Here is a 25,058-nt window from a genome sequence, read left to right as displayed (position 1 = left end):
CTCCTCCTCCTCCTCAGAGACCGGCAACAGACACAAGCTGCTGCAGCCTCCTCCCCCTCACAGCCGGGAGCCCTGTCTTCAGTTTGTAAACAAAGCTATTATTAGCTAACGTTAGCTGTCGTTCCTCCGTTAGCTTATGCTAGCTAGCTGGCCACATTTATAATTACTTCATGGAAACGGAGTAACGTCAAGCCGAGCCCACCCACACTACACCAGTACACGCATGAACTCGACACAACTACCCCGTTTCCAACGTTAGGTCGAGCAGAGCCCATCCTACACTAGTACACGCATGAACTCGACACAACGTTACCCCGCCTCCATGAAGTGTCCAATTAGCAGCAATGTTGTTGAAAATGTAACGTTAATAAATGCTCCGAGCATAGCTCCGGAGAAATCTCCCTCTCTCTCTCTCTCTCTCTCTCTCTCTCTCTCTGATCTAAAGATAAACAAAGGGTTTTAAAAGTGTTATATTTATCTTCTCTTATAGTACCAGAGAGAAGCTGAGGAGAATCAACCAGCAACTAAAGCTAAATTTGTTTATAAAAAAATATATATATATATATTTTTTTGGTATCGAAATGGTATCGAAGTATCGATACTTTTCAAGGTATCGTATCGAAGTCGAAATTCCAGTATCGTGACAACACTACACTAAACACTAAACTAAACACTAAAATTAAAACTAAAATAAACTAAACTAAACACTAAAATAAAAAATAAAATACTAAACCTAAAACAAACTAAACACTAACATAAAACTAAACTAAACACTAAAATGAAAACTAAACTAAATGGACAAATCTGGGGCGACAGTGGCTTGGGAGGTAGAGCAGTCGTCTGGCAATCCGGAGGTTCCCGGTTCGATTCCCGCTCCTCCAGCGTGTCGATGTGTCCTTGAGCAAGACACTTAACCCCTAATTGCTCCCGATGAGCAGGTTGGCATGTTGCATGGTTGCCTCCACCGTCGGTGTGTGAATGTGTGAGTGAATGGGTAAAATGTGAGGAACAAATTGTAAAGCGCTTTGGATAAAAGCACTATATAAAAAAGCAATCATTTACCATATCTATTAGGGGGATACAAAAAAGAAATTGCTTTTCATTTATCCATTTATTTAACTGTATTAAACAATATAAAACGAATTGGCCATAATTTACTGAGCAAACTAATGCTTACTGCTGTAACCTACTAATAACACTTAAGTAAATCTGAAGATTATTATATAGCAGATGCCTTGGAGGATAAGTCGTGGACAACTGTAGCGTGTGCTTGTTTATACATAGCCCCTTTCATGACTGTGATGCTTGAATACAGGGGCAGCCAGGGCTTGCATCACAGTCACGAAAGGGGCTAGTTTATACAGAGCTGGCGGTATGACTTGCTGGCTGAAATACGGACGAGAGGGAACTAGGTAGCAGGGCTATATTACTTTTAACATGTGCTTAAACCCAGTGTTCTCGACAACGGAGTATGGTCGCAGATCTGCTGCTATAAAAACACCTATGGCGTACCAGTGATATTCACATTCGGGTGATGCCGTTTCAAATGTGTGATAAAGTTCGCAATAAAGTTGAACAATGACATGGCTCTGGCTTGTCAGTTAGTATTGACTCGCCATACTAAGGCCAATACTGAATTACAGCTCTCGTTCAGTGTAGCTGCGCGCTGCGTGGGATGAACAAACAACATCCGGTTAGTTGTGCACGTTATATTAGGGCCGGGGGGGATTTAAATTCCGCAAAAAAAGGTTCTGTACCGTTGCAATCGTTCGGTGCACAGCGCGTACTGTACCGGAGGACCACATTGAGGCGGTACAGTACGTATCCGCGTACCGTTACACCCCTAATATCTATCAATTGTCTGTCTATCAGTTTTCTGACTATCCATCTATCCTCAGCAACCGTTCGAGTCCTCTGAACCTCCCCCCAAACACACACCATGGCGTGGGAGTGGGCAGCCCTGCAGGACAGCCTTGTTGACCAGGATGCTGAGGGCGGCTTTGACCACCGCCTGCTGGCCCTGGCTCAGGCTGTGGTTGCTAGGAGACTGTCGCTGGGACGACGGCGGCCGTTTGACCATCACCCGGGAAACGATGGCCTCCTCCACACGAGGGACCACTACTGCGTTCCACAGCCGGGCCAACCACCTGGTGGACACACACACACACACACAGTGGACTGCCTCAGTACACACATACTGTACATCTAGTCAAAACCTTTAATAATGTATAATATAATGGGCGTTAGCACAGTGGTTAGTGCTGTTGCCTTGCAGTAAGAAGGTCCTGGATTTGAACCTTAGATAAGATAAGATATTCCTTTATTGTTCCCCTTGGGGAAAGTCAGGCATCATAGCAGCATGGGGGAGGGGGGAGGGGGGGGTACAGGTCATAGAATTATAGTACAGTGGAGAAGTACAAATAAAAATAGAATACAAATAGGCAGTGTAAACAATATAACAAATAATATAATTAACTAGGCAGTGTAAAAAGGTCAAGATGAGGGTATGTATGCCCTCTCAGTTATATTTGCTCTACAATTAGGCAAACCCGACGGTGAACCTGTGTTTGCGTGGATTGATTTCCTCCCCCACCAAAAAAGCCTTGCATGCTGGGTAACTCCTGCCATTGCCCTTGACCAAGGTACCGGCGTTACAACCGGAGTTTGTCTCTGACTAGGCAAATTCTGAAAACTCACACCTGTTCTCTACCCAGAATACAACACTGCTGCTTCTTAATTTTTCATTTGAGATTCAAGGGTGTTTGAAAAACTTAACTAATTTACACACACACACACACACACACACACACACACACACACACACACACACACACACACACACACACACACACACACACACACACACACACACACACACACACACACACACACACACACACACACACACACACACACACACACACACACACACACACACACACACACACACACACAACTCACTTGACGACAGCCTGGGTGTTGTGGGGGGGCACCATGGGGCAGGACAGGAAGAGCTGTGGGCCCAGCAGGGCCTCGTGGGTCCCCAGGCGAGAGAGGCAGGCGTTCAGCTGCTGCCACACCTGGCTCACCCACACCACCGTGCGCTCCAGCACGCCCTCGGGAGCCCACACACCTGTCCCCGTCTGGAGAGGGAGGGAGGGAGGGAGGGAGGGAGGGAGGGAGGGAGGGAGGGAGGGAGGGAGGGAGGGAGGGAGGGGAGGAGAGAGTGAGAGACAGAGGGAGAGAGACACAGAGAGACAGAGAGTGAGAGAAAGACAGAGAGTGAGAGAGTGAGAGAGACAGAGAGAGTGAGAGAGACACAGAGAGACAGACGGAGATAGTGAGAGAGAGAGAGAGAGAGTGAGAGAGACAGAGAGAGAGACAGACACAGAGACAGAGAGAGAGCGAGAGAGACAGAGACAGAGAGAGCAAGAGAGACAGAGAGTGTGAGAGAGAGACAGAGAGACAGAGAGAGAGAGAGAGAGAGAGAGAGAGAGAGAGAGAGAGAGAAAGAGAGAGTGTGAAAGAGACGGAAGCACTCTACAAACTTGTATGGATCCATGCCATCTATTGATCCAACATCTAAACTGTATCTAAGCTTTACTAGACACCGGCTCCACATTAGTATTGCAGCTGGCTGGATGTTATTGAGCAGCCCATGATTGACCTGATGCAGCCTGAACTGGAGTGACTTGACTGCATAAAAGTGATGAGGTACAATCTGGGACCAATACACTGAATAAACACGTCATAGTGGGTTTAGTGACTAAAGGGGACAAGCCTCCAGGGTGTTTCAGGGTATCTGCAGGTTTCAATTTAAGACTTTTAAGACCTTTTTAATACCACTTAGAGCTAACTATAATACCAATTTCACAACCATACTAGCAAAAAACTGAACTGGCGGCTGCACTTGCACAGCAATTTAAATTCTTGCATGTTAAAGGAACACTCCAACATTTTGGGAAATTAGCTTATTTGCCATCTACCCTGGAGTTAGACAAGAAGATGCATACCCTTTTCTTCTCTGTGCATGCAGTAGGAGTAGGAAGATGTTGGGAACTAGGCTAATGGAGGAACCTACTTCCAGTGACTGACGCTTAGCTAGGCTAACGGTGCGCGTCTTCCTACTCCTACTGCATGCACAGAGAAGAAAAAGGGTATGTATCTTCTTGTCTAACTCCAGCTTAGATGGCAAACAAGCTAATTTCCCAAAATGTTGGAGTTTTCCTTTAAGCTCTCGCTAGAGGCACCAAGCTCCCGGTAGCCCAGCAGAAAACTTGAATACAAAGACATTTCATACATTTAATATAATTTCATCTACAGACAGCTGGGCTGTCTGTAATACCTTTTTTTTTTTTTGGTCTTTTTCCCCCTCCATTTTCCTCCGATTTTCTCCCATCCCAATGTTAGTCGTATGCCAATTCCCAGTCCCTTCCTGGTCGCTGCGCACTTAACCCCCACAGTCAGATCATCTGGGAGAGTGGAGGCTATCACGTGCTTCCTCCGACACACGTCCAGCCAATCACCGCTTCTTTTCACCTGGCAGCGCGGATTCTCATTGAGAGGGCGTAGCGTGTGGGAGGACCACACTATCCCCCTCACGTCCAATCGGCGCTTAGCAGGCGCCCCGACCGAACTGTAGGAGTCGCTGTTTACAACGACCCGGACCCACCCCGCCAGCTTCTCCCACCCTCTAATACTGCCAATTGTATCAGTGCAGACGGCCAGCCAAGCTGGTGACAACCCCGGAGCTGTGAGCTGGATTCGAACAGGCAAATCCAGCTCAGCTCCGGGGCTGGTGACGAACGCAATCTCCGCTCGGCCACCTAACCGCCCTTTGTCTGTAATACCTTTGTAAATGAAATTTAAGAAATAAATTTTAAGGCCTTACATTGAGAATTACGAATTGAATACTTTTTAAGATTTTCTAATCCCCCGCAGATCCCCCGGTGTTTGTATTGAGACAGGGGAAGGTGGAGAGGGACACCGTGAGGGGGCAACGCTAGCCTAGAGAAGCAGGCTTGTGATGGTAAGGTTGCCGGTTCAATCCCCGGACTCGGAGGACTGACCTTGTGGAGCAGTTTCCTGCGGAGGTGCCTTCCCAGAAGGCCGTGCAGCGGCTCCTGGTCCCAGCGCAGTGTCACCCAGCGGAAGTGCTGCTGGAGGCGGAGCTCCGAGCCCTGGAGGCCGGGCTTAGACAGTGTGCCAATCAGGAAGCAGCCCTCCCGGAAGTGGTGGGGGCCTGAAGGAGGGATGAAAGAAAGATGGAAAGATGGAAAGAAAGATGGAAAGATGGAAAGATGGAAAGAAAGAAAGAAAGATGGAAAGAAAGATGGAAAGAAAGAAAGAAAGAAAGAAAGAAAGAAAGAAAGAAAGAAAGAAAGAAAGAAAGAAAGAAAGAAAGAAAGAAAGAAAGAAAGAAAGAAAGAAAGAAAGAAAGAAAGAAAGAAAGAAAGAAAGGTGCAGTTAGATGTTATCTGTTCATTAGTTCATCTTTTGGAATAAGGTGTATGTGTCGGTCTGTCTTAATAAAAGGTACCATCAGCTCTCTGGCTTCTACGAGGCACTGACTAGAGGTGTCATGAACACACTGACTAGAAGGATCATGAACACACTGACTAGAGGTGTCATGAACACACTGACTAGAGGTGTCATGAACACACTGACTAGAGGGATCATGAACACACTGACTAGAAGTGTCATGAACACACTGACTAGAGGGATCATGAACACACTGACTAGAAGGATCATGAACACACTGACTAGAAGGATCATGAACACACTGACTAGAAGGATCATGAACACACTGACTAGAAGGATCATGAACACACTGACTAGAAGGATCATGAACACACTGACTAGAAGGATCATGAACACACTGACTAGAAGGATCATGAACACACTGACTAGAAGGATCATGAACACACTGACTAGAAGGATCATGAACACACTGACTAGAAGGATCATGAACACACTGACTAGAAGGATGATGAACACACTGACTAGAAGGATCATGAACACACTGACTAGAAGGATGATGAACACACTGACTAGAAGGATCATGAACACACCGACTAGAAGGATCATGAACACACTGACTAGAAGGATCATGAACACACTGACTAGAAGGATCATGAACACACTGACTAGAGGGATCATGAACACACCGACTAGAAGGATCATGAACACACCGACTAGAAGGATCATGAACACACTGACTAGAAGGATCATGAACACACTGACTAGAAGGATGATGAACACACTGACTAGAAGGATCATGAACACACTGACTAGAGGTGTCATGAACACACCGACTAGAAGGATCATGAACACACTGACTAGAAGCATCATGAACACACTGACTAGAGGTGTCATGAACACACTGACTAGAAGGATCATGAACACACTGACTAGAAGGATCATGAACACACTGACTAGAAGGATCATGAACACACTGACTAGAGGTGTCATGAACACACTGACTAGGAGGATCATGATCACACTGACTAGAAGGATCATGAACACACTGACTAGAAGGATCATGAACACACTGACTAGAAGGATCATGATCACACTGACTAGAAGGATCATGAACACACTGACTAGAAGGATCATGAACACACTGACTAGAAGGATCATAAACACACTGACTAGAAGGATCATGAACACACTGACTAGAAGGATCATGAACACACTGACTAGAAGGATCATGAACACACTGACTAGAGGGATCATGAACACACTGACTAGAAGGATCATGAACACACTGACTAGAAGGATCATGAACACACTGACTAGAAGGATCATGAACACACTGACTAGAAGGATCATAAACACACTGACTAGAAGGATCATGAACACACTGACTAGAAGGATCATGAACACACTGACTAGAAGGATCATGAACACACTGACTAGAAGGATCATGAACACACTGACTAGAAGGATCGTGAACACACTGACTAGAAGGATCATGAACACACTGACTAGAAGGATCATGAACACACTGACTAGAAGGATCATAAACACACTGACTAGAAGGATCATGAACACACTGACTAGAGGTGTCATGAACACACTGACTAGAAGGATCATGAACACACTGACTAGAAGGATCATGAACACACTGACTAGAAGGATCATGAACACACTGACTAGAAGGATCATGAACACACTGACTAGAAGGATCATGAACACACTGACTAGAAGGATCATCAACACACTGACTAGAAGGATCATGAACACACTGACTAGAAGGATCATGAACACACTGACTAGAGGTGTCATGAACACACTGACTAGAAGGATCATGAACACACCGACTAGAAGGATCATGAACACACTGACTAGAAGGATCATGAACACACTGACTAGAGGTGTCATGAACACACTGACTAGAAGGATCATGAACACACTGACTAGAAGGATCATGAACACACTGACTAGAAGGATCATAAACACACTGACTAGAAGGATCATGAACACACTGACTAGAGGGATCATGAACACACTGACTAGAAGGATCATGAACACACTGACTAGAGGGATCATGAACACACTGACTAGAAGGATGATGAACACACTGACTAGAAGGATCATGAACACACTGACTAGAAGGATCATGAACACACTGACTAGAAGGATCATGAACACACTGACTAGAGGTGTCATGCCAGTCCAGCACACAATCGTTACATAATAATTATCGTCCAATAATGATTCCAGACCGATAATTGACACACCCAAGCAAAAATCGTATGTAAAAAATATATTCAGGAATAATATAAAGGAAAACTAAGGTTTCTTATCGTCTATACTACTATGCAGTCCAAGTGAGGCACTCCACGTTGGCACTGTTAGATTATCTCTACAATTCTGAATGGCTTTCATCGATCCAAGGGCCCCACAAGTTACAACGTTTGTTAATTTAAAGAAACACGCCAATATTTTGGGAAATTAGCTCATCGTCTTCTCCAGAGAGATAGAGAAGATAGATACCAGTTTCCTCTCTGTGCGTTCAGTAGAAAGCTATCTGGCTGCACGTTAGCCTAGCTTAGCACAATGAATGGAAGCGGACAGTGACGGGTAGCCTAGGCATTGTCCAACTAACACCTCTCCCAAAGGCTACCCGGCACTGTCCGCTCCCATTCATTGTGCTAAGCTAGGCTAACGTGCAGCCAGATAGCTTTCTACTGAACGCACAGAGAGGAAACTGGTATCTATCTTCTTGTCTCTCTCTGGAGAAGACGATGAGCTAATTTCCCCAAATGTTGCCGTGTTCCTTTAACACTTTGAGTGCCAGCGACGTGTATTGTAGTTGTATTTTTTTATTAGCGATCTGAATTCATATTTCATCAACCGAGTCTCCCGTTGGTACAGCAGACCCTCTAGGAGCTCAGATGGGAAAATACCGCCCCCTATCGTCTATCCCTGTGTAACTGCAGGCCATTCGATTATACTGCTGGATCCCTGTGGGGGGAGCCAACTGGCTCCATTATGCTGGCGAGGGATCTGATGATGAGGGAAGTGATCACGAGTTGGAAAGCAGCGTGGAATATATATTTACAGCAGCCAATAATCAATCAATAAACACGATCGATATTTGGAATGGCGATCAGGAATTGGAATAATCTTTTTGGAGAACATCTGATCTAAGGTAAGGAGTCTATGTTACCAGTTTTAGGATAATTAGAGCTGTATTCACTGAGATATCAGCATGTGCCGTGTGTGTGTGTGATGTTGAGGAAATGAGAGAATAGATTTTTCAGCCCGCTTCTATAGCGTGCATAAGTACACATATACTATCGATAATCTAGCGTTTATTTGAAAACGATTCATAAATAGGCCGACAAATGACAATGTGTCTAGTGTATTCGAGAATATTCCAATAAATGCCGTTTATGGGGGAATCTTTCTATTTTCCGGAAATTTTCGAGAGAACTATAGCTTTTCGAAATGCTATAAAAAGGATATGAACCGATTAAAAAACAATCCGTTTCGACAATGTTAACTGCAAACAAGTCATTGATAAGCGACGGGCAGATTAGACACATAGCCATAATTTAAAACATAGATTATGCGTTTTTAACGCTAACATTGAAGTGGGTGGCGGCATTCAAGGGGGTAAAAAGGAAAACACGGCCGGCATTGAAAGTGTTATGAGACAAGACAAACTTTCAATTCAAAATGAAAAACCCCAACGCTCTGTGACAGCAGTGGTAGAACGGGGGGCCATACACATTACCATTGATGAGGGCCAGGGGGCAGGCAGATCCCCTGTTGTCCAAGCCCTGACACAGGTCCCCCAGCAGGGCGGGGAGAGAGGAGGCCTTCTCCAGTCCCTCCAGCAGCACTACCACACAGTGGCCTGGGACACCACCACCACCCCCTGACGGCCCCACGGTAGGTACCAGGAAGCCTGCAACAGAGGAAGACAAGAGATGAGCTAACAGGGACACCACGGCTAGACAGACAGTATGATACAGTGATTAACTGACACTGGTATTTAAACACTAGATCACGGCTAGACAGACAGTATGATACAGTGATTAACTGACACTGGTATTTAAACACTAGATCACGGCTAGACTGACGGTATGATACAGTGATTAACTGACACTGGTATTTAAACACTAGATCACAGCTAGACTGACAGTATGATACAGTGATTAACTGACACTGGTATTTAAACACTAGATCACGGCTAGACTGACCGTATGATGCAGTGATTAACTGACACTGGTATTTAAACACTAGATCACGGCTAGACAGACCGTATGATACAGTGATTAACTGACACTGGTATTTAAACACTAGATCACGGCTAGACTGACAGTATGATACAGTGATTAACTGACACTGATATTTAAACACTAGATCACGGCTAGACTGACAGTATGATACATACAGTGATTAACTGACACTGGTATTTAAACACTAGATCACGGCTAGACTGACAGTATGATACAGTGATTAACTGACACTGGTATTTAAACACTAGATCACGGCTAGACTGACAGTATGATACAGTGATTAACTGACACTGATATTTAAACACTAGATCACAGCTAGACTGACAGTATGATACAGTGATTAACTGACACTGGTATTTAAACACTAGATCACAGCTAGACTGACAGTATGATACAGTGATTAACTGACACTGGTATTTAAACACTAGATCACAGCTAGACTGACAGTATGATACAGTGATTAACTGACACTGGTATTTAAACACTAGATCACGGCTAGACAGACAGTATGATACAGTGATTAACTGACACTGGTATTTAAACACTAGATCACGGCTAGACTGACAGTATGATACAGTGATTAACTGACACTGGTATTTAAACACTAGATCACGGCTAGACAGACAGTATGATACAGTGATTAACTGACACTGGTATTTAAACACTAGATCACGGCTAGACTGACAGTATGATACAGTGATTAACTGACACTGGTATTTAAACACTAGATCACGGCTAGACTGACAGTATGATACAGTGATTAACTGACACTGGTATTTAAACACTAGATCACGGCTAGACTGACGGTATGATACAGTGATTAACTGACACTGGTATTTAAACACTAGATCACGGCTAGACAGACAGTATGATACAGTGATTAACTGACACTGGTATTTAAACACTAGATCACGGCTAGACAGACAGTATGATAGTGATTAACAGACACTGGTATTTAAACACTAGATCACGGCTAGACTGACAGTATGATACAGTGATAAACTGACACTGATATTTAAACACTAGATCACAGCTAGACAGACAGTATGATACAGTGATTAACTGACACTGGTATTTAAACACTAGATCACGGCTAGACTGACAGTATGATACAGTGATTAACTGACACTGGTATTTAAACACTAGATCACGGCTAGACTGACAGTATGATACAGTGATTAACTGACACTGGTATTTAAACACTAGATCACGGCTAGACTGACAGTATGATACAGTGATTAACTGACACTGGTATTTAAACACTAGATCACGGCTAGACTGACAGTATGATACAGTGATTAACTGACACTGGTATTTAAACACTAGATCACGGCTAGATTGACATTATGATACAGTGATTAACTGACACTGATATTTAAACACTAGATCACAGCTAGACTGACAGTATGATACAGTGATTAACTGACACTGGTATTTAAACACTAGATCACGGCTAGATTGACATTATGATACAGTGATTAACTGACACTGATATTTAAACACTAGATCACGGCTAGACTGACAGTATGATTGACTGAGGCAACACTACACACAATACCAAAATAGAGAATACTGAAACAAAACATAACAATGTTAACAATAAATTACAGTAATCTGTTATAAAATAAAGATAAAACAAGTGTGAACCTGCAATAGCTGCGACCATACACGCATGCACACACGCACACACAAACACACTTGACCTCCATGCCAAGTTTCAGCCTCCTAGGGCGAAACTGTGGCCGCTAGAGGGTGGGGACACTTTCATGGACCAACCAACCAACAGTAGAGCTAATAAGTTTGAATTCAATCATTATCTGTATTATATATTGCAAAAGAAAAAAGATTACATGAACGTATACAAGTTCTATAAACTTTACATTGTAAATGAGCTTGTTGTGTGTGTGTGTGTGTGTGTGTGTGTGTGTGTGTGTGTGTGTGTGTTGTGTCCATGATGTTTTGTACAACATTCCAAATCCCACAGACAGTATTGCTTGTCCGTGAATTCACTAAGAAGTGCTTCTCCTTGACACAGGTTGCACATTTGACCTTTATATGGAACAAACATTCCTGGATGAGCTGGCAAGGTATCAGCCCTGGGCCAGAGGCCTTGGCTATATAATATATAACTGTAGGCTAATGAGTATGATATTGGGTAGCCTTGAGCATGTTCACAGGGTCGCAGGCCTGTTAAGGAGAAGCACCAGACAGCTTGCCAGATTTAGTCCCATCTCTGCTGTAATAGGGAGCCAGATAGTGTGATTTAGTTATATCTCTGCTGTAATAGGGAGCCAGATAGTGTGATTTAGTTATATCTCTGTTGTAATAGGGAGCCAGATAGTGTCTCTAGTTAATATATCTCTGCTGTAATAGGGAGCCAGATAGTGTGATTTAGTTATATCTCTGTTGTAATAGGGAGCCAGATAGTGTGATTTAGTTATATCTCTGCTGTAATAGGGAGCCAGATAGTGTGATTTAGTTATATCTCTGCTGTAATAGGGAGCCAGATAGTGTGATTTAGTTATATCTCTGTTGTAATAGAGAGCCAGATAGTGTCTCTAGTTATATATCTGTTGTAATAGGGAGCCAGATAGTGTGATTTAGTTATATCTCTGCTGTAATAGGGAGCCAGATAGTGATTTAGTTATATCTCTGCTGTAATAGGGAGCCAGATTGTGTGATTTAGTTATATCTCTGTTGTAATAGGGAGCCAGATAGTGTGATTTAGTTATATCTCTGTTGTAATAGGGAGCCAGATAGTGTCTCTAGTTAATATATCTCTGCTGTAATAGGGAGCCAGATAGTGTGATTTAGTTATATCTCTGCTGTAATAGGGAGCCAGACAGTGTGATTTAGTTATATCTCTGCTGTAATAGGGAGCCAGATAGTGTGATTTAGTTATATCTCTGCTGTAATAGGGAGCCAGATAGTGTCTCTAGTTAATATATCTCTGCTGTAATAGGGAGCCAGATAGTGTGATTTAGTTATATCTCTGCTGTAATAGGGAGCCAGATAGTGTGATTTAGTTATATCTCTGCTGTAATAGGGAGCCAGATAGTGTGATTTAGTTATATCTCTGCTGTAATAGGGAGCCAGATAGTGATTTAGTTATATCTCTGCTGTAATAGGGAGCCAGATAGTGTCTCTAGTTATATCTCTGTTGTAATAGGTAGCCAGATAGTGTCTCTAGTTATATCTCTGTTGTAATAGGGAGCCAGACAGTGTGATTTAGTTATATCTCTGCTGTAATAGGGAGCCAGATAGTGTGATTTAGTTATATATCTGCTGTAATAGGGAGCCAGATAGTGTCTCTAGTTATATCTCTGTTGTAATAGGGAGCCAGATAGTGTGATTTAGTTATATCTCTGTTGTAATAGGGAGCCAGATAGTGTGATTTAGTTATATCTCTGCTGTAATAGGGAGCCAGATAGTGTCTCTAGTTATATCTCTGTTGTAATAGGGAGCCAGATAGTGTGATTTAGTTATATCTCTGTTGTAATAGGGAGCCAGATAGTGTGATTTAGTTATATCTCTGCTGTAATAGGGAGCCAGATAGTGTGATTTAGTTATATCTCTGCTGTAATAGGGAGCCAGATAGTGTCTCTAGTTATATATCTGTTGTAATAGGGAGCCAGACAGTGTGATTTAGTTATATATCTGTTGTAATATGGAGCCAGATAGTGATTTAGTTATATCTCTGCTGTAATAGGGAGCCAGATAGTGTGTGTGTGTGTGTGTGTGTGTGTGTGTGTGTGTGTGTGTGTGTGTGTGTGTGTGTGTGTGTGTGTGTTTACCACAGTTGATGAAGGTCTCCAGCAGCTGCTCTCTAGTCAGGCTCCCGTCAACCTCCACCTTCACTACGTCACATTCTACACCTCCCACCTCCTGCTTATACTGGGAGAGAGAGAGAGGGAGAGAGACAGAGACAGAGAGAGAGAGAGAGAGAGAGAGAGAGAGAGAGAGAGAGAGAGGGAGAGCGAGAGGAAAGAGAGGAGAGAGAGAGGAGAGAGAGGAGAGAAGAGAGGGAGGAGAGAGAGGGAGGGGAGAGAGAGGAGAGAGACAGAGACAGAGAGAGAGGGATGAGAGAGAGAGGGAGGGGAGAGAGAGGGAGAGAGACACAGACAGAGAGAGATGGAGGAGAGAGAGAAGAGAGAAGAGAGGGAGGAGAGAGAGGGAGAGAGAGGGAGGAGAGAGGGAGGGGAGAGAGAGGAGAGAGAGAGGAGAGAGAGGAGAGACAGAGAGAGAGGGAGGGGAGAGAGAGGAGAGAGAGAGGAGAGAGAGGAGAGAAGAGAGGGAGAGAGAGGGAGAGAGAGAGGAGAGAGACAGAGACAGAGAGAGAGGGAGGAGAGAGAGAGGGAGGGGAGAGAGGAGAGGGAGGGGAGAGAGACAGAGACAGAGGGAGGAGAGAGAGAAGAGAGAAGAGAGGGAGGAGAGAGAGGGAGGAGAGAGGGAGGGGAGAGAGAGGAGAAGAGAGACAGAGAGAGAGGGAGGAGAGAGGGAGGGGAGAGAGAGGAGAGAGAGGAGAGAGAGGAGAGAAGAGGGAGGAGAGAGGGAGAGAGGGAGGAGAGAGAGAGAGAAGAGAGAGAGGGAGGAGAGGGAGAGAGAGAGAGGAGAGAAGAGAGGGAGGAGAGAGAGACGGAGAGAGAGAGACGGAGGAGAGAGACGGAGAGAGAGAGAGGACAGGTTGTCATGGAAACACACAGGAAATCTACCATTACACACACACAGAGAGAGAGAAGTGGTGAAGAGAGGCGTGTCTGGTGGTCCCTCGCCCCGGGCCTTTAATGTCTGGTTAGAGAAGAGCTGAAGGCTAAATGTAAACACTGCACTTACCCCGATGGTGTCTAAAATGGATGACTGTGTTGTTTTGTCATGTTGTGTTGTGTTATCTGGTAGGACTGAGTCCGTTAGTAGACTAAATGGATGACTGTTGTTTTGTCATGTTGTGTTGTGTTATCTGGTAGGACTGAGTCCGTTAGTGGACTAAATGGATGACTGTTGTTTTGTCATGTTGTGTTGTGTTATCTGGTAGGACTGAGTCCGTTAGTGGACTAAATGGATGACTGTGTTGTTTTGTCATGTTGTGTTGTGTTATCTGGTAGGACTGAGTCCGTTAGTGGACTAAATGGATGACTGTGTTGTTTTGTCATGTTGTGTTGTGTTATCTGGTAGGACTGAGTCCGTTAGTGGACTAAATGGATGACTGTGTTGTTTTGTCATGTTGTGTTGTGTTATCTGGTAGGACTGAGTCCGTTAGTGGACTAAATGGATGACTGTGTTGTTTTGTCATGTTGTGTTGTGTTATCTGGTAGGACTGAGTCCGTTAGTGGACTAAATGGATGACTGTTGTTTTGTCATGTTGTGTTATCTGGTAGGACTGAGTCCGTTAGTGGACTAAATGGATGACTGTTGTTTTGTCATGTTGTGTTGTGTTATCTGGTAGGACTGAGTCCGTTAGTGGACTAAATGGATGACTGTTTTGTCATGTTGTGTTCAGGCATCAGGTATCTTAGTCAAGGACAGACCTAGTAGTTAGATCTATGAGGTTTATGGTGTTTCTGAATCATGCATCACAGTTGCATTGTAAAAATCACACAATAGTTTGTTTGTGGGTGGTATAGTGTGTGTGTGTGTGCACTACCTTGATGCAGCGGGCGATCTGATTGGCTATGTACTCCTGACAGCTGCCCTCTAGACCATGGAAGATCAGATTACCGTACTGTTCCACCTGGAACACAGGAAATTACAACAACACTCAATGACACCAATCGTCAATGGATGGAGGGATGGATGAGGGATGGATGAGGGATGGATGGATGGATGGATGGATGGATGGATGGATGGATGGATGGATGGATGGGTGGAAGGATGAATGGATGGATAGGTGGACAGATGGATGGTCAATGGATGGATGGATGGGTGGACAATTGGATGAATTAACCAAGTGTGTGAATAGAATTCAGTGCTCTCTCACATTAGACTTGAGCGTCACATACATCTCATTTTGACATGACGCGCTACATCTACAAAACATCAGTGAGAACAACATGAATGCTGCTAGGAGACGAACACACTGGGACTGTGTGATGTGTGGGAAACAAGGAACAACTGGTATATGAATCATAACAAGTAGGTCACAGAAAGCTTTGATCTGCTGGGTGAAGGCTCAGCTCTCAAGACCGCCAGCAGGGGGCACTATATCTCTATCTATATCTCTCTCCATCTCTCACTCTCTCTCTCTGTTCTTTCATCTGTCCATCACTACTCCACCTTTCTATTTCGACCTCTCCGCGTTGCTGCAGTTTGCTGATCCAAACGGCTTACTCATCGAATCCCTCGCACTTCGATACGTGTGTGTGCTGTATGCGTGTGTTTTGTGTGTGTGTGTTGTGTGTATGTTGTGTGTGTGTTGTGTGTACCAGGCGGACGTAGTTGTGGAGCAGTGGCAGGGGGATGAGAGACTCCAGGGCCAGTTCATCCAGACATGACTCAGACAGGCCTGTCAGAGCACACACACACACACACGCGCACACACACACACACACACACACACAGAGAGAGAGAGAACAAGGCCATGAGTTGAAAGAACACACTTAATTATTGCACAGCTGAGCAGAGTGTGTGCTAATATACACACACAAACATACAGATAAATAATAATGCCTGCTGCACACAGAAATATTGAGGACACACGCAAACAAAGACAATAGTTCTTGCACAGCTGAGTAAAGTGCATGCTAATACACGCTAATATATACACACATACAGAAACACACATAAATAATTCCTGAACACAGAAATATTGAGGACACACACACACACTGACACTAATTATTGCACAGCTGAGCGAAGTGCATGCCAACACACACACACACACACACACACACACACACACACACAGATAAATAATGCCTGCACACAGAAACAAAGACACTAACACAGAAACAAAACGTACATATTAATCTCCACATATCCACAAACAACCTCCACATTCACTTGAAAACGCCAAAATATGTTTGTAACATGTGATTGTAACATGTGACTGTAACATGTGGCTGTAACATGTGATTGTAACATGTGACTGTAACATGTGGCTGTAACATGTGGCTATAACATGTGACTGTAACATGTGGCTATAACATGTGATTGTAACATGTGATTGTAACATGTGATTGTAACATGTGATTGTAACATGTGATTGCAGAGAGAGTGGAAAGAGGAGACGGAAAGCAGAGACTGTCCTCCACACTCCTCTTCAAGGACAACAAGAGGAATAAGAGAGAATAGTCTAGTATTTCCCTGCCTTGCAGACTGTGCTGTATGTAGGGTAAGAACTGTTGTGGATTTAGTTACTGATGTGCAGGATGCAGCACTCAGCTGCCTCAGACCTAGATACCTCATTATGATACAGAGGAGGTACAAATTCATACCTAGATACCTCATTATGATACAGAGGAGGTACAAATTCATACCTAGATACCTCATTATGATACAGAGGAGGTACAAATTCATACCTAGATACCTCATTATGATACAGAGGTACAAATTCATACCTAGATACCTCATTATGATACAGAGGAAGTACAAATTCATACCTAGATACCTCATTATGATACAGAGGAGGTACAAATTCATACCTAGATACCTCATTATGATACAGAGACCACCCAGTAACTGGAAGGTCACATGTTCAATCCCCTGCAACAAGCAATATGCCCATCTTTCTTAAAATGTTCAAGACATTGATACATGTACTGTATGTGTGTCTTAGATGGATGTACAAAAAAAAAAAAAAAAAAACTCAATTCCTAATTGCACTGGGTGTAACATGGCAACTGAGTGTGTTAACATTCCCCTCAATAGGAGGTGTCTTTTCGTTTGTGGTAGTAGTGTAGTCGTGTCCTTGACATGGTCCCCTGCTGCGCAGGGCTGCCGGGTCGGTACCTTTGAGGCGGACGGCGATGCGCTGGCTGAAAGGTTTTCGCACCAGGTCCCATGGGGACAGAGACAGCTCCTGGCCTGGCAGCCACACGGTGTCCCCTGTAACACAACACAGAGGACAGAAAGGACAGGCATTAGCACACAATAAAAGTGCACACACACACCCTCCCACCTTTTTGCATGTACTCTTACACATACACACACACACACACACACAAAACAAACACGTCTGGGTGTCATGTCAGTGTGATCCCGGCTGACATTGAAAAACGGACACTTACTCTAAAATTGGCCTCTTCCCCGCTCCACACCTCCCACCCATTATCTTTCCATATCTCATCCATAATGTATTCCCTCGTCCTGCTGCTCTATTTCACCCCCCCCCCCCCCCCACCACAATCTCTACACCCTGGGTGTGTGTCTAAGTGAGAGTTAAGGTAAGAGATCAAGAAGAATGACTGTGTCATCAAATAATATGAGCCAGACAGAGGGCGAGAGAGAGAGAGAGAGGGCGAGAGGGGGGGGAAGAGAGAGAGAGAGAGAGAGAGAGAGAGAGAGAGAGAGAGAGAGAGAGAGAGAGAGCCTACCAGTGATCGTCACTGAGCTGGCGGCCATTACTGTCTGTCAGCTGTCCTTGGTAGACTAGTGACTAGACTACTGTCTGTCAGCTGTCCTTGGTAGACTAGTGACTAGACTACTGTCTGTCAGCTGTCCTTGGTAGACTAGTGACTAGACTACTGTCTGTCAGCTGTCCTTGGTAGACTAGTGACTAGACTACTGTCTGTCAGCTGTCCTTGGTAGACTAGTGACTAGACTACTGTCAGCTGTCCTTGTTAGACTAGACTGTGTACGTTGTGCGAGTGTGTTTGGATACCCGATAATTGCAATTAAGCGTTAGACCCCCCTAGGCATGGTTTAATTTTCACAAACCACGACTACAAGTGGTGTAATGCTTTTATACAACTGCCACATTCATCCAACCGTATTGCTATAGTTTCAAGTTTCTTTAATAGTTGTCATACAGAAGTACAGAATACTTTCATACAAAATGCTTCTTACTGTTACGCTCCAGAGACTGTGCTAGACAAGATAGTATCAAATAACATAGTATAGCATGTAATTTAGAAGAAGAAAATGAGGTCACAGTGTTCGGTATAGACATATGTACAATGTTCTGAGTTACCATATAATATACAATACTATGCAGTGTACTAATGTACAGTACTATCTAGTGCAAAGCAGAAATGGGATGAGGTACAATTTAGGTACAATTTACAGTAAGGTGTACGAGTTGTAGTGCAATCCTTCATCAATAAATATAAAGTGTGGGGAGTGGGTGCTACAGTGTGTTTGTTTAAAGTGGGTGTGTGCTATAAAGTGTGTGGAGTGGGTGCTACAGTGTGTTTGTTTAAGTGAGTGTGTGCGTGTGGATGTGTGTGCTATGTGCGTTTGGTGGTTGTTGTTGTGTAGTGTTCATTCATTGTTCGTTTAGCAGCCTGATGGCCTGGGGATAGAAGCTTCTTCTGAGTCTTTCTGTGCTCGCCTTGAGACTCCGGTATCGCTTGCCTGACCGCAGCAGTTCAAAGAGGCAGTTGTTCGGGTGACTGGAGTCTTTAATGATTCTCTTAGCCTATAAACACACATTAATTGAAGATTTATTGAAAAAACCATCCGCCAGAAAAAGTTGTTCCCACAACAACAAAAAAGAGAAGTTGCCTCCATGTGGAAGCAGCTCGGAAGTGCATCCAACTGTTCTCAGTAGGACATCCAACAAACTAAGACATCCAACTGTCTTCCACCTAGGCATCCAACAAACTAAGACATCCAACTGTCTTCCACCTAGGCATCCAACAAACTAACACATCCAACTTTTCTTTAGTTTTTAACCTACTTTCTATAGAACTTCATTCTTAGATGCTTCTATAGAAAGTAGGTAAAACAAATTAAAAAAAGTTTTCTTTGCCCTATAGGGGAAAAAAAATTCTTTGCCCTATAAGATTTTTTTTTTTTGGTGAACCTACTTTCTATAGAAGCAGCTGCAGGGAGGTGCGCTGTTTTAAGTAAGCGTGGGTTATTGAATTGATTGATTGATTGCTAATTTTATTACTGTCCGCCTTGTTTCCAACTGGTTAAGTTAAGGCCCTCTTTCGAATTTGGTTAAGGTTAGAGTTTGGAATCAGGGCTGGTGGTCTATCGCCCTGCTCTAAAGACAAACTCTAACCTTAACCAACTTCGAAAGAGGGCCTAAACTTAACCAGTTGGAAACCAGGCGGACAGTAATAAAATTAGCAATCAATCAATTCAATAGGCCATGCTCACTTAAAACAGCGCACCTACCAGCTGCTTCTATTGAAAGTAGGTAAAAAATAAATATATAATTGCAATTAATCAATCAATCAATCAATTCGTGCAATTTTTATTTTGTTCCACAATGACTAATGACCCATCAATTACATCATCCAACATTGTTTAAGCAACTAAGACATTCGCCGTGACAGAATCGGTTGTTATTTAGTCGTTATGACGCTATCAACATATCCATTTGTAAAGATTATTGTCCGCCATCTTGTTTTTTCCTACAAAGTCGCACGGCGGAGTGATAGTAATTCGGTTGTGGGCGGGTCCTGGGACCAAGAGCGTGGGATTATGAAAAATAAAGACGTGTAAATTGACTCGAGAAATTTGCATGCCGTTGTATAATGAATGGTAATAGATGCTCTCTGCATTTGTTAAATATTGTAGACATATTTGTTTGCTCTATGAGAGAGACACAAAATGTTTGTCTGCCACCTGGTGGACACACCTGTTCTACTGAGCACACCTTTTTAGTTTAGTTTTGTTGTTGTCGTTGTTGTATCATTAAGTAAACTTCATACCCGTAACCCTGATGAAAGCGATGTGCTGAAAGGTTATTAAATGTCACAGCGAGTAGAGCGAGAGAGAGAGATAGACGTTTAGTCCTCGCTGAGTGAGTCAGAGGACGGAGTTGTCGCCTCTATCAGACACGGATCAGACAGTTGTCTAGACCATCACTCACTGACACTCTGATGCGCACCAAGCCATCCTCCCACACACACACGGACGACGTACGTGCGTGCGCACAAACACACAAATCAGAGAGAAAAAAACTGTTTAAATAGATATTTGAAGACGCACATCAGACACAGACACTCTTTGTGTATATCTCTCTCTCTCTCTTAGAGACAACAGTGCTGTATATACCGCATATTTACATTTATATCTTTCTACCGTTCATGGCGGTGTGAGTGGCGTGCTGGCTGTTTGTGTTTTCCTTCGGTCTTGACATGCTTTATCGGGGGGGGGGACTGGCTGTCTTGGATGGGGATGTGGTGGGGATTGATGTGTGGGGTGTTTAGGGGACTGGCTGTTCCGGGGGGGGGGGGGGGGGGGGGTTCACATGCCTTCGAGCATCACTGTCCCTCTCCCTCTCTCTCGGCTATTTTGGGCACTATTGGTTCAGTTCTGGACAAACTTTCTGGCCCCAATACAGCAGCTAGACACACCAAGGAGGCCACCCTGCGCATGCATGTGTGTATGTGTGTGCCTGCCTGCATGTGTAAATGTGACTTATCTCTATTTGTGCCTATTTGTGTGATTTGCTTCTCTAATAGACAGTGCTACTCTTATGATGAGATCAACCCCAACACAACAACTCCATACCAACATCCTCATGTAGCCAGAAACCACAGCACAGCTGTTTGCTTCTCTGCATATTTGGACATACTGTACAGCTCTCTCATGGAGGAAAACAGATTAGGCCTACAGTCTAATCTCTCAATCATCTTTGTCCAATCAGCCCCCAAACTAATATGGTCTAAATCTATAGCCTACTGTTCAGCGAAAGCCATTGGATGTCAGTATTCGCTCGCCATTTCAAAGTTAGGACTCAGAATCGGTATCAGCGATGTAAAAATGGCTCCCAACTTAAAGTGATAGTTTTTACCATAAAAACCGAACAAGAATGGGCGGCTACGTGGCGTAGTGGGCAAGGCGCTTGCCACGAATGCGGAGACGCTGGGCTCGCCTGTTCGAGCCCAGCGCTCCACATTGCTTTCAGTTTAGCTGGTCGTTCATACTAATACACATTGGCCGTATTAGGGGGTGGGAAACTGATGGGTGGGGATCGGACGTTGTGGACAGCGACTCCTACAGGTCGGTTGGTGCGCCTGCGCAGTAGAATCAGGAAGTGTCGGGGGCAGCGTGAGCCTCCCACGCGTTACTCCTCGCCACTGAGAGATCGAGCTGCGCAGGTGAAAAGATGCGACTGCTGTTACCTCAAGTACCGGAGGGGACTTGTGCTATGTATGACTTAGTCCACATTGCAGCCGGCTTGTGGGAGGCAAGAAACAGCGTTCGTGACAGGGGAGGTTTGAATTGGATGATACGAAATTGGGATGGGAGAAAATATAGAAAATGGGAGAAAAAGTGGATCAAAAAAAATTAAAAACCGAACAAGAATGACATTGTATGCATGACAAGAAACCATTCACTTATAGCTGATGCTTGGACCCAAGCCGTTCCCTAGCAACGCAATTCTAAGAAGCCACCCAACTCCTCGTCCAATCAACAGTCATCTCCCGCCTCGACTACTGCAACACACTGCTTGCTGGCCTTCCGGCCACTGCCACTAAGCATCTTCAGCTCATTCAGAACGCAGTGGCCCGCCTGATCTCAAACCTACCGAAGTCAGCCCATGTCACCCCATTTCTGAGGGACCTGCACTGGCTCCCCATTGCTGCACGTATCCGCTTCAAGGCCCTCGACCTGGCATACCGTGCGGCAAAGGGAACCGCTCCCGCCTACCTCCAGTCAATGGTCTCCAACTACACACCCTCAAGACCCCTACACTCTGCATCTTCTGGCCGCCTCAGACCTACTCCTATCTGAGCTCCGGGAGGCTCATCAAGGAGAAGCCGCCTATTCTCTGTCCTTGCCCCACAATGGTGGAACAAACTGCCCACCACAGTTAGGACAGCCGAAACCCATCCAATCTTTCACCGTCGACTAAAGACGCACTTCTTCAATCATAGAAGGATTAGAGACAGATACTGCATGATATTCGAGAGGAGAGTGACAGTTCTGGGAGTGGTGTTAAGTTTGTAGCCCATGAAGGAGATGTCATGGTAAAGGTAGAAAGAGAGGTAGAGAGAGAGAGAGACAGAGAGAGAGGTAGAGAGAGAGACAGAGAGAGGTAGAGAGAGACAGAGAGAGGTAGAGAGAGAGAGAGAGAGAGAGAGAGAGAGAGAGAGAGAGAGAGAGAGAGAGAGAGAGAGAGAGAGAGAGAGAGAGAGACAGAGACGGAGAGAGAATGGATTACTGCCAACATTTCTCACGGTGTCCTACTCATTATCACATGTAACTACAAGCAAATTACCTGTGTAAGCAACTAGAAGACATTTGACTTGTAATACAGTACCGGTATGTCAGTACTTAACATACCACTTAAAAATAGATACGTTTAAAAGAAGAAAAAAACGTGTCTTCAATTAAAAGTAGTGCCTGAAGATCAAACCCTACAACTCATCCCCTTTCTTCCTCTGAACAAGGTTGAGTTGGAGCCAAGTCATTCTGGGATGGACTCCCCTGCATTGATCTCATTCAACTCAACGAGTCATCTGTTCTCCACTGCTGATGGAGAAGAAATTCTACCTCCCTGAAGCTGGGGGAGAGGGGGAGGGAGAGAAGGAGGGAGCGATGGAAGGAGAGAGGGAGGGAGAGAAGGGAGAGAGAAAGAGAGCTAGATAGAGACAGGGGCAGATGGAAGGGAGAGAGGGAGGGGATAGAGGAAACGAGAGCAGAACAGAGGGAGGAGATAGAGGGAGGGACAGAGGAGAGAGCGGTGGAGGGAGGCGTTTGGCCTGCAAAGTGTCTGGCTTTTATAAATAGTCTGCAGTACTTGGTCAGACTTGGCTGGTCTACTGATGGTCAAGTGGAGGGTGTAGGATGTAAGCTGTAGGGTGGTGTAGGCTGTAGGGTGGGGTACTGTAGGGTGGTGGTATGTGGGAGTGATAAGGTTGAAGTAACATAACAAGTCCAGGGGTCTCACTTAGAAAAGGTTCCGACACAGATGCTGTGCTTATGGATGTCAGAATCAGAGGTTTCCATGCATATGCTGGCGATATATATTAAAAACTAAAACTAATTAATGTCAAAGTATAACTTAAATGTTATACAGGTATCATTTCAATTTATTTTCATCATATTCTTTTGGAAGATCGTCGTACAAAGGGAATCCAGGATGAAGTGGAAGGACATCGATGTGATGAATGAGGCTCCTGGAGGGGAGGCTGCTCTGTGTGTTCAGGGGTTAACCTTGAGACACAGCAGCAGCAGGACCGCAGCCGGGAGCCACAGGGATACAGGACTCACTTGACGCACGCAAACACACAGAGTGGTGGAAGATAGCATGCATCACCCTGCTGCGCCGACAGGTACACGTGTTCACTCACGCATACAGACCAACGTCATCTCTCTTTCACACAAGAAACACCTCTAACATAAGCAGATGCATATAATATACTCTACAACTGTATGATATGCGTGTGTGTGTCCTACAGTCCTGAGCACTAAGGCTGAGACCACTTATGGATAATTATCGATAACTGCGTGAAATCGATAAGTGGCGTCACTTATGTTTTTTTCTTTTGCATGTGTACATTTATTTTTTTTAAATCATTTTTAAAATACTTTTTTCTTAAAAAAAAAAAACATATATATATATATTATTTAACGTTAGTTTGTGTGTGTGTGTCGTGGGCCAACTACAGCATTGCAAAAACTACAGTGAGTGCATGTGACACACACGAACTAACGTTAAATAGTTATTTTTCTTTTGTATTTTTCTTCTTTTTACATTTGTCTTTTTACACATGCAATTTATTTTTAATAATAATCGATATTTAGTGGAAAAAAATTCCCTATTTATCGATTCTTCCAAATGGCATATCGTCTCAGCCTTACTGAACACACATCCTACAAATTTTTGCTGATCAGAATTACATGGGTTTTCCATGACACACCTAGTCACTTCTGTGACCAATATTAGATTAGATTAAACGGACTGCATTTATGTAGCGCTTTTATCTCAAAACGTATTGACCCATTCATTGACCAAGTAAGGTGCCAACCTGCTCAATCAGGAGCAGTTAGGGATTAAGTGCCTTGCTCAAGACACTTCGAAACGCTGCCTGGGAGTCTTTAGCAGTAGACAGACCTCTCTGTTCATCCACAGCTTCTGATTGGGGAATGTAGTAATCCGTTTAAGGGTGGTGACAACATTGTTTAGTTCAGACGCTAAACATTACATTTAGTTGAATAGCTCTTTTGAAATGCTATCGCTAAACT

At 44.1% G+C, this 25,058-nt stretch overlaps 1 protein-coding gene across 1 annotated transcript in view; it reads right to left on the bottom strand.

Moving 5' to 3' along the window:
- Positions 1–25,058, bottom strand: part of cttnbp2 (cortactin binding protein 2) — a 146,408-nt gene that overhangs the window by 8,160 nt on the left and 113,190 nt on the right. The window contains exons 11-18 of the mRNA XM_084334677.1: positions 17,697–17,792; positions 16,172–16,251; positions 15,394–15,480; positions 13,547–13,646; positions 9,245–9,418; positions 5,070–5,242; positions 2,962–3,143; positions 1,939–2,147 (exon numbers count right to left, since the gene is read on the bottom strand). Of these exons, the coding sequence (XP_084190803.1) occupies positions 1,939–2,147; positions 2,962–3,143; positions 5,070–5,242; positions 9,245–9,418; positions 13,547–13,646; positions 15,394–15,480; positions 16,172–16,251; positions 17,697–17,792 (1,101 nt within the window). The remainder of the gene's footprint in view (positions 1–1,938; positions 2,148–2,961; positions 3,144–5,069; positions 5,243–9,244; positions 9,419–13,546; positions 13,647–15,393; positions 15,481–16,171; positions 16,252–17,696; positions 17,793–25,058) is intronic.

Source organism: Notolepis coatsorum (genome assembly GCF_963971535.1).
Source record: "Notolepis coatsorum genome assembly, chromosome: 18".
Classification (NCBI taxonomy): Eukaryota; Metazoa; Chordata; class Actinopteri; order Aulopiformes; family Paralepididae; genus Notolepis; species Notolepis coatsorum.
Note: the sequence above shows the minus strand (reverse complement) of the source record. Positions and strands in the feature narration are given on the sequence as shown.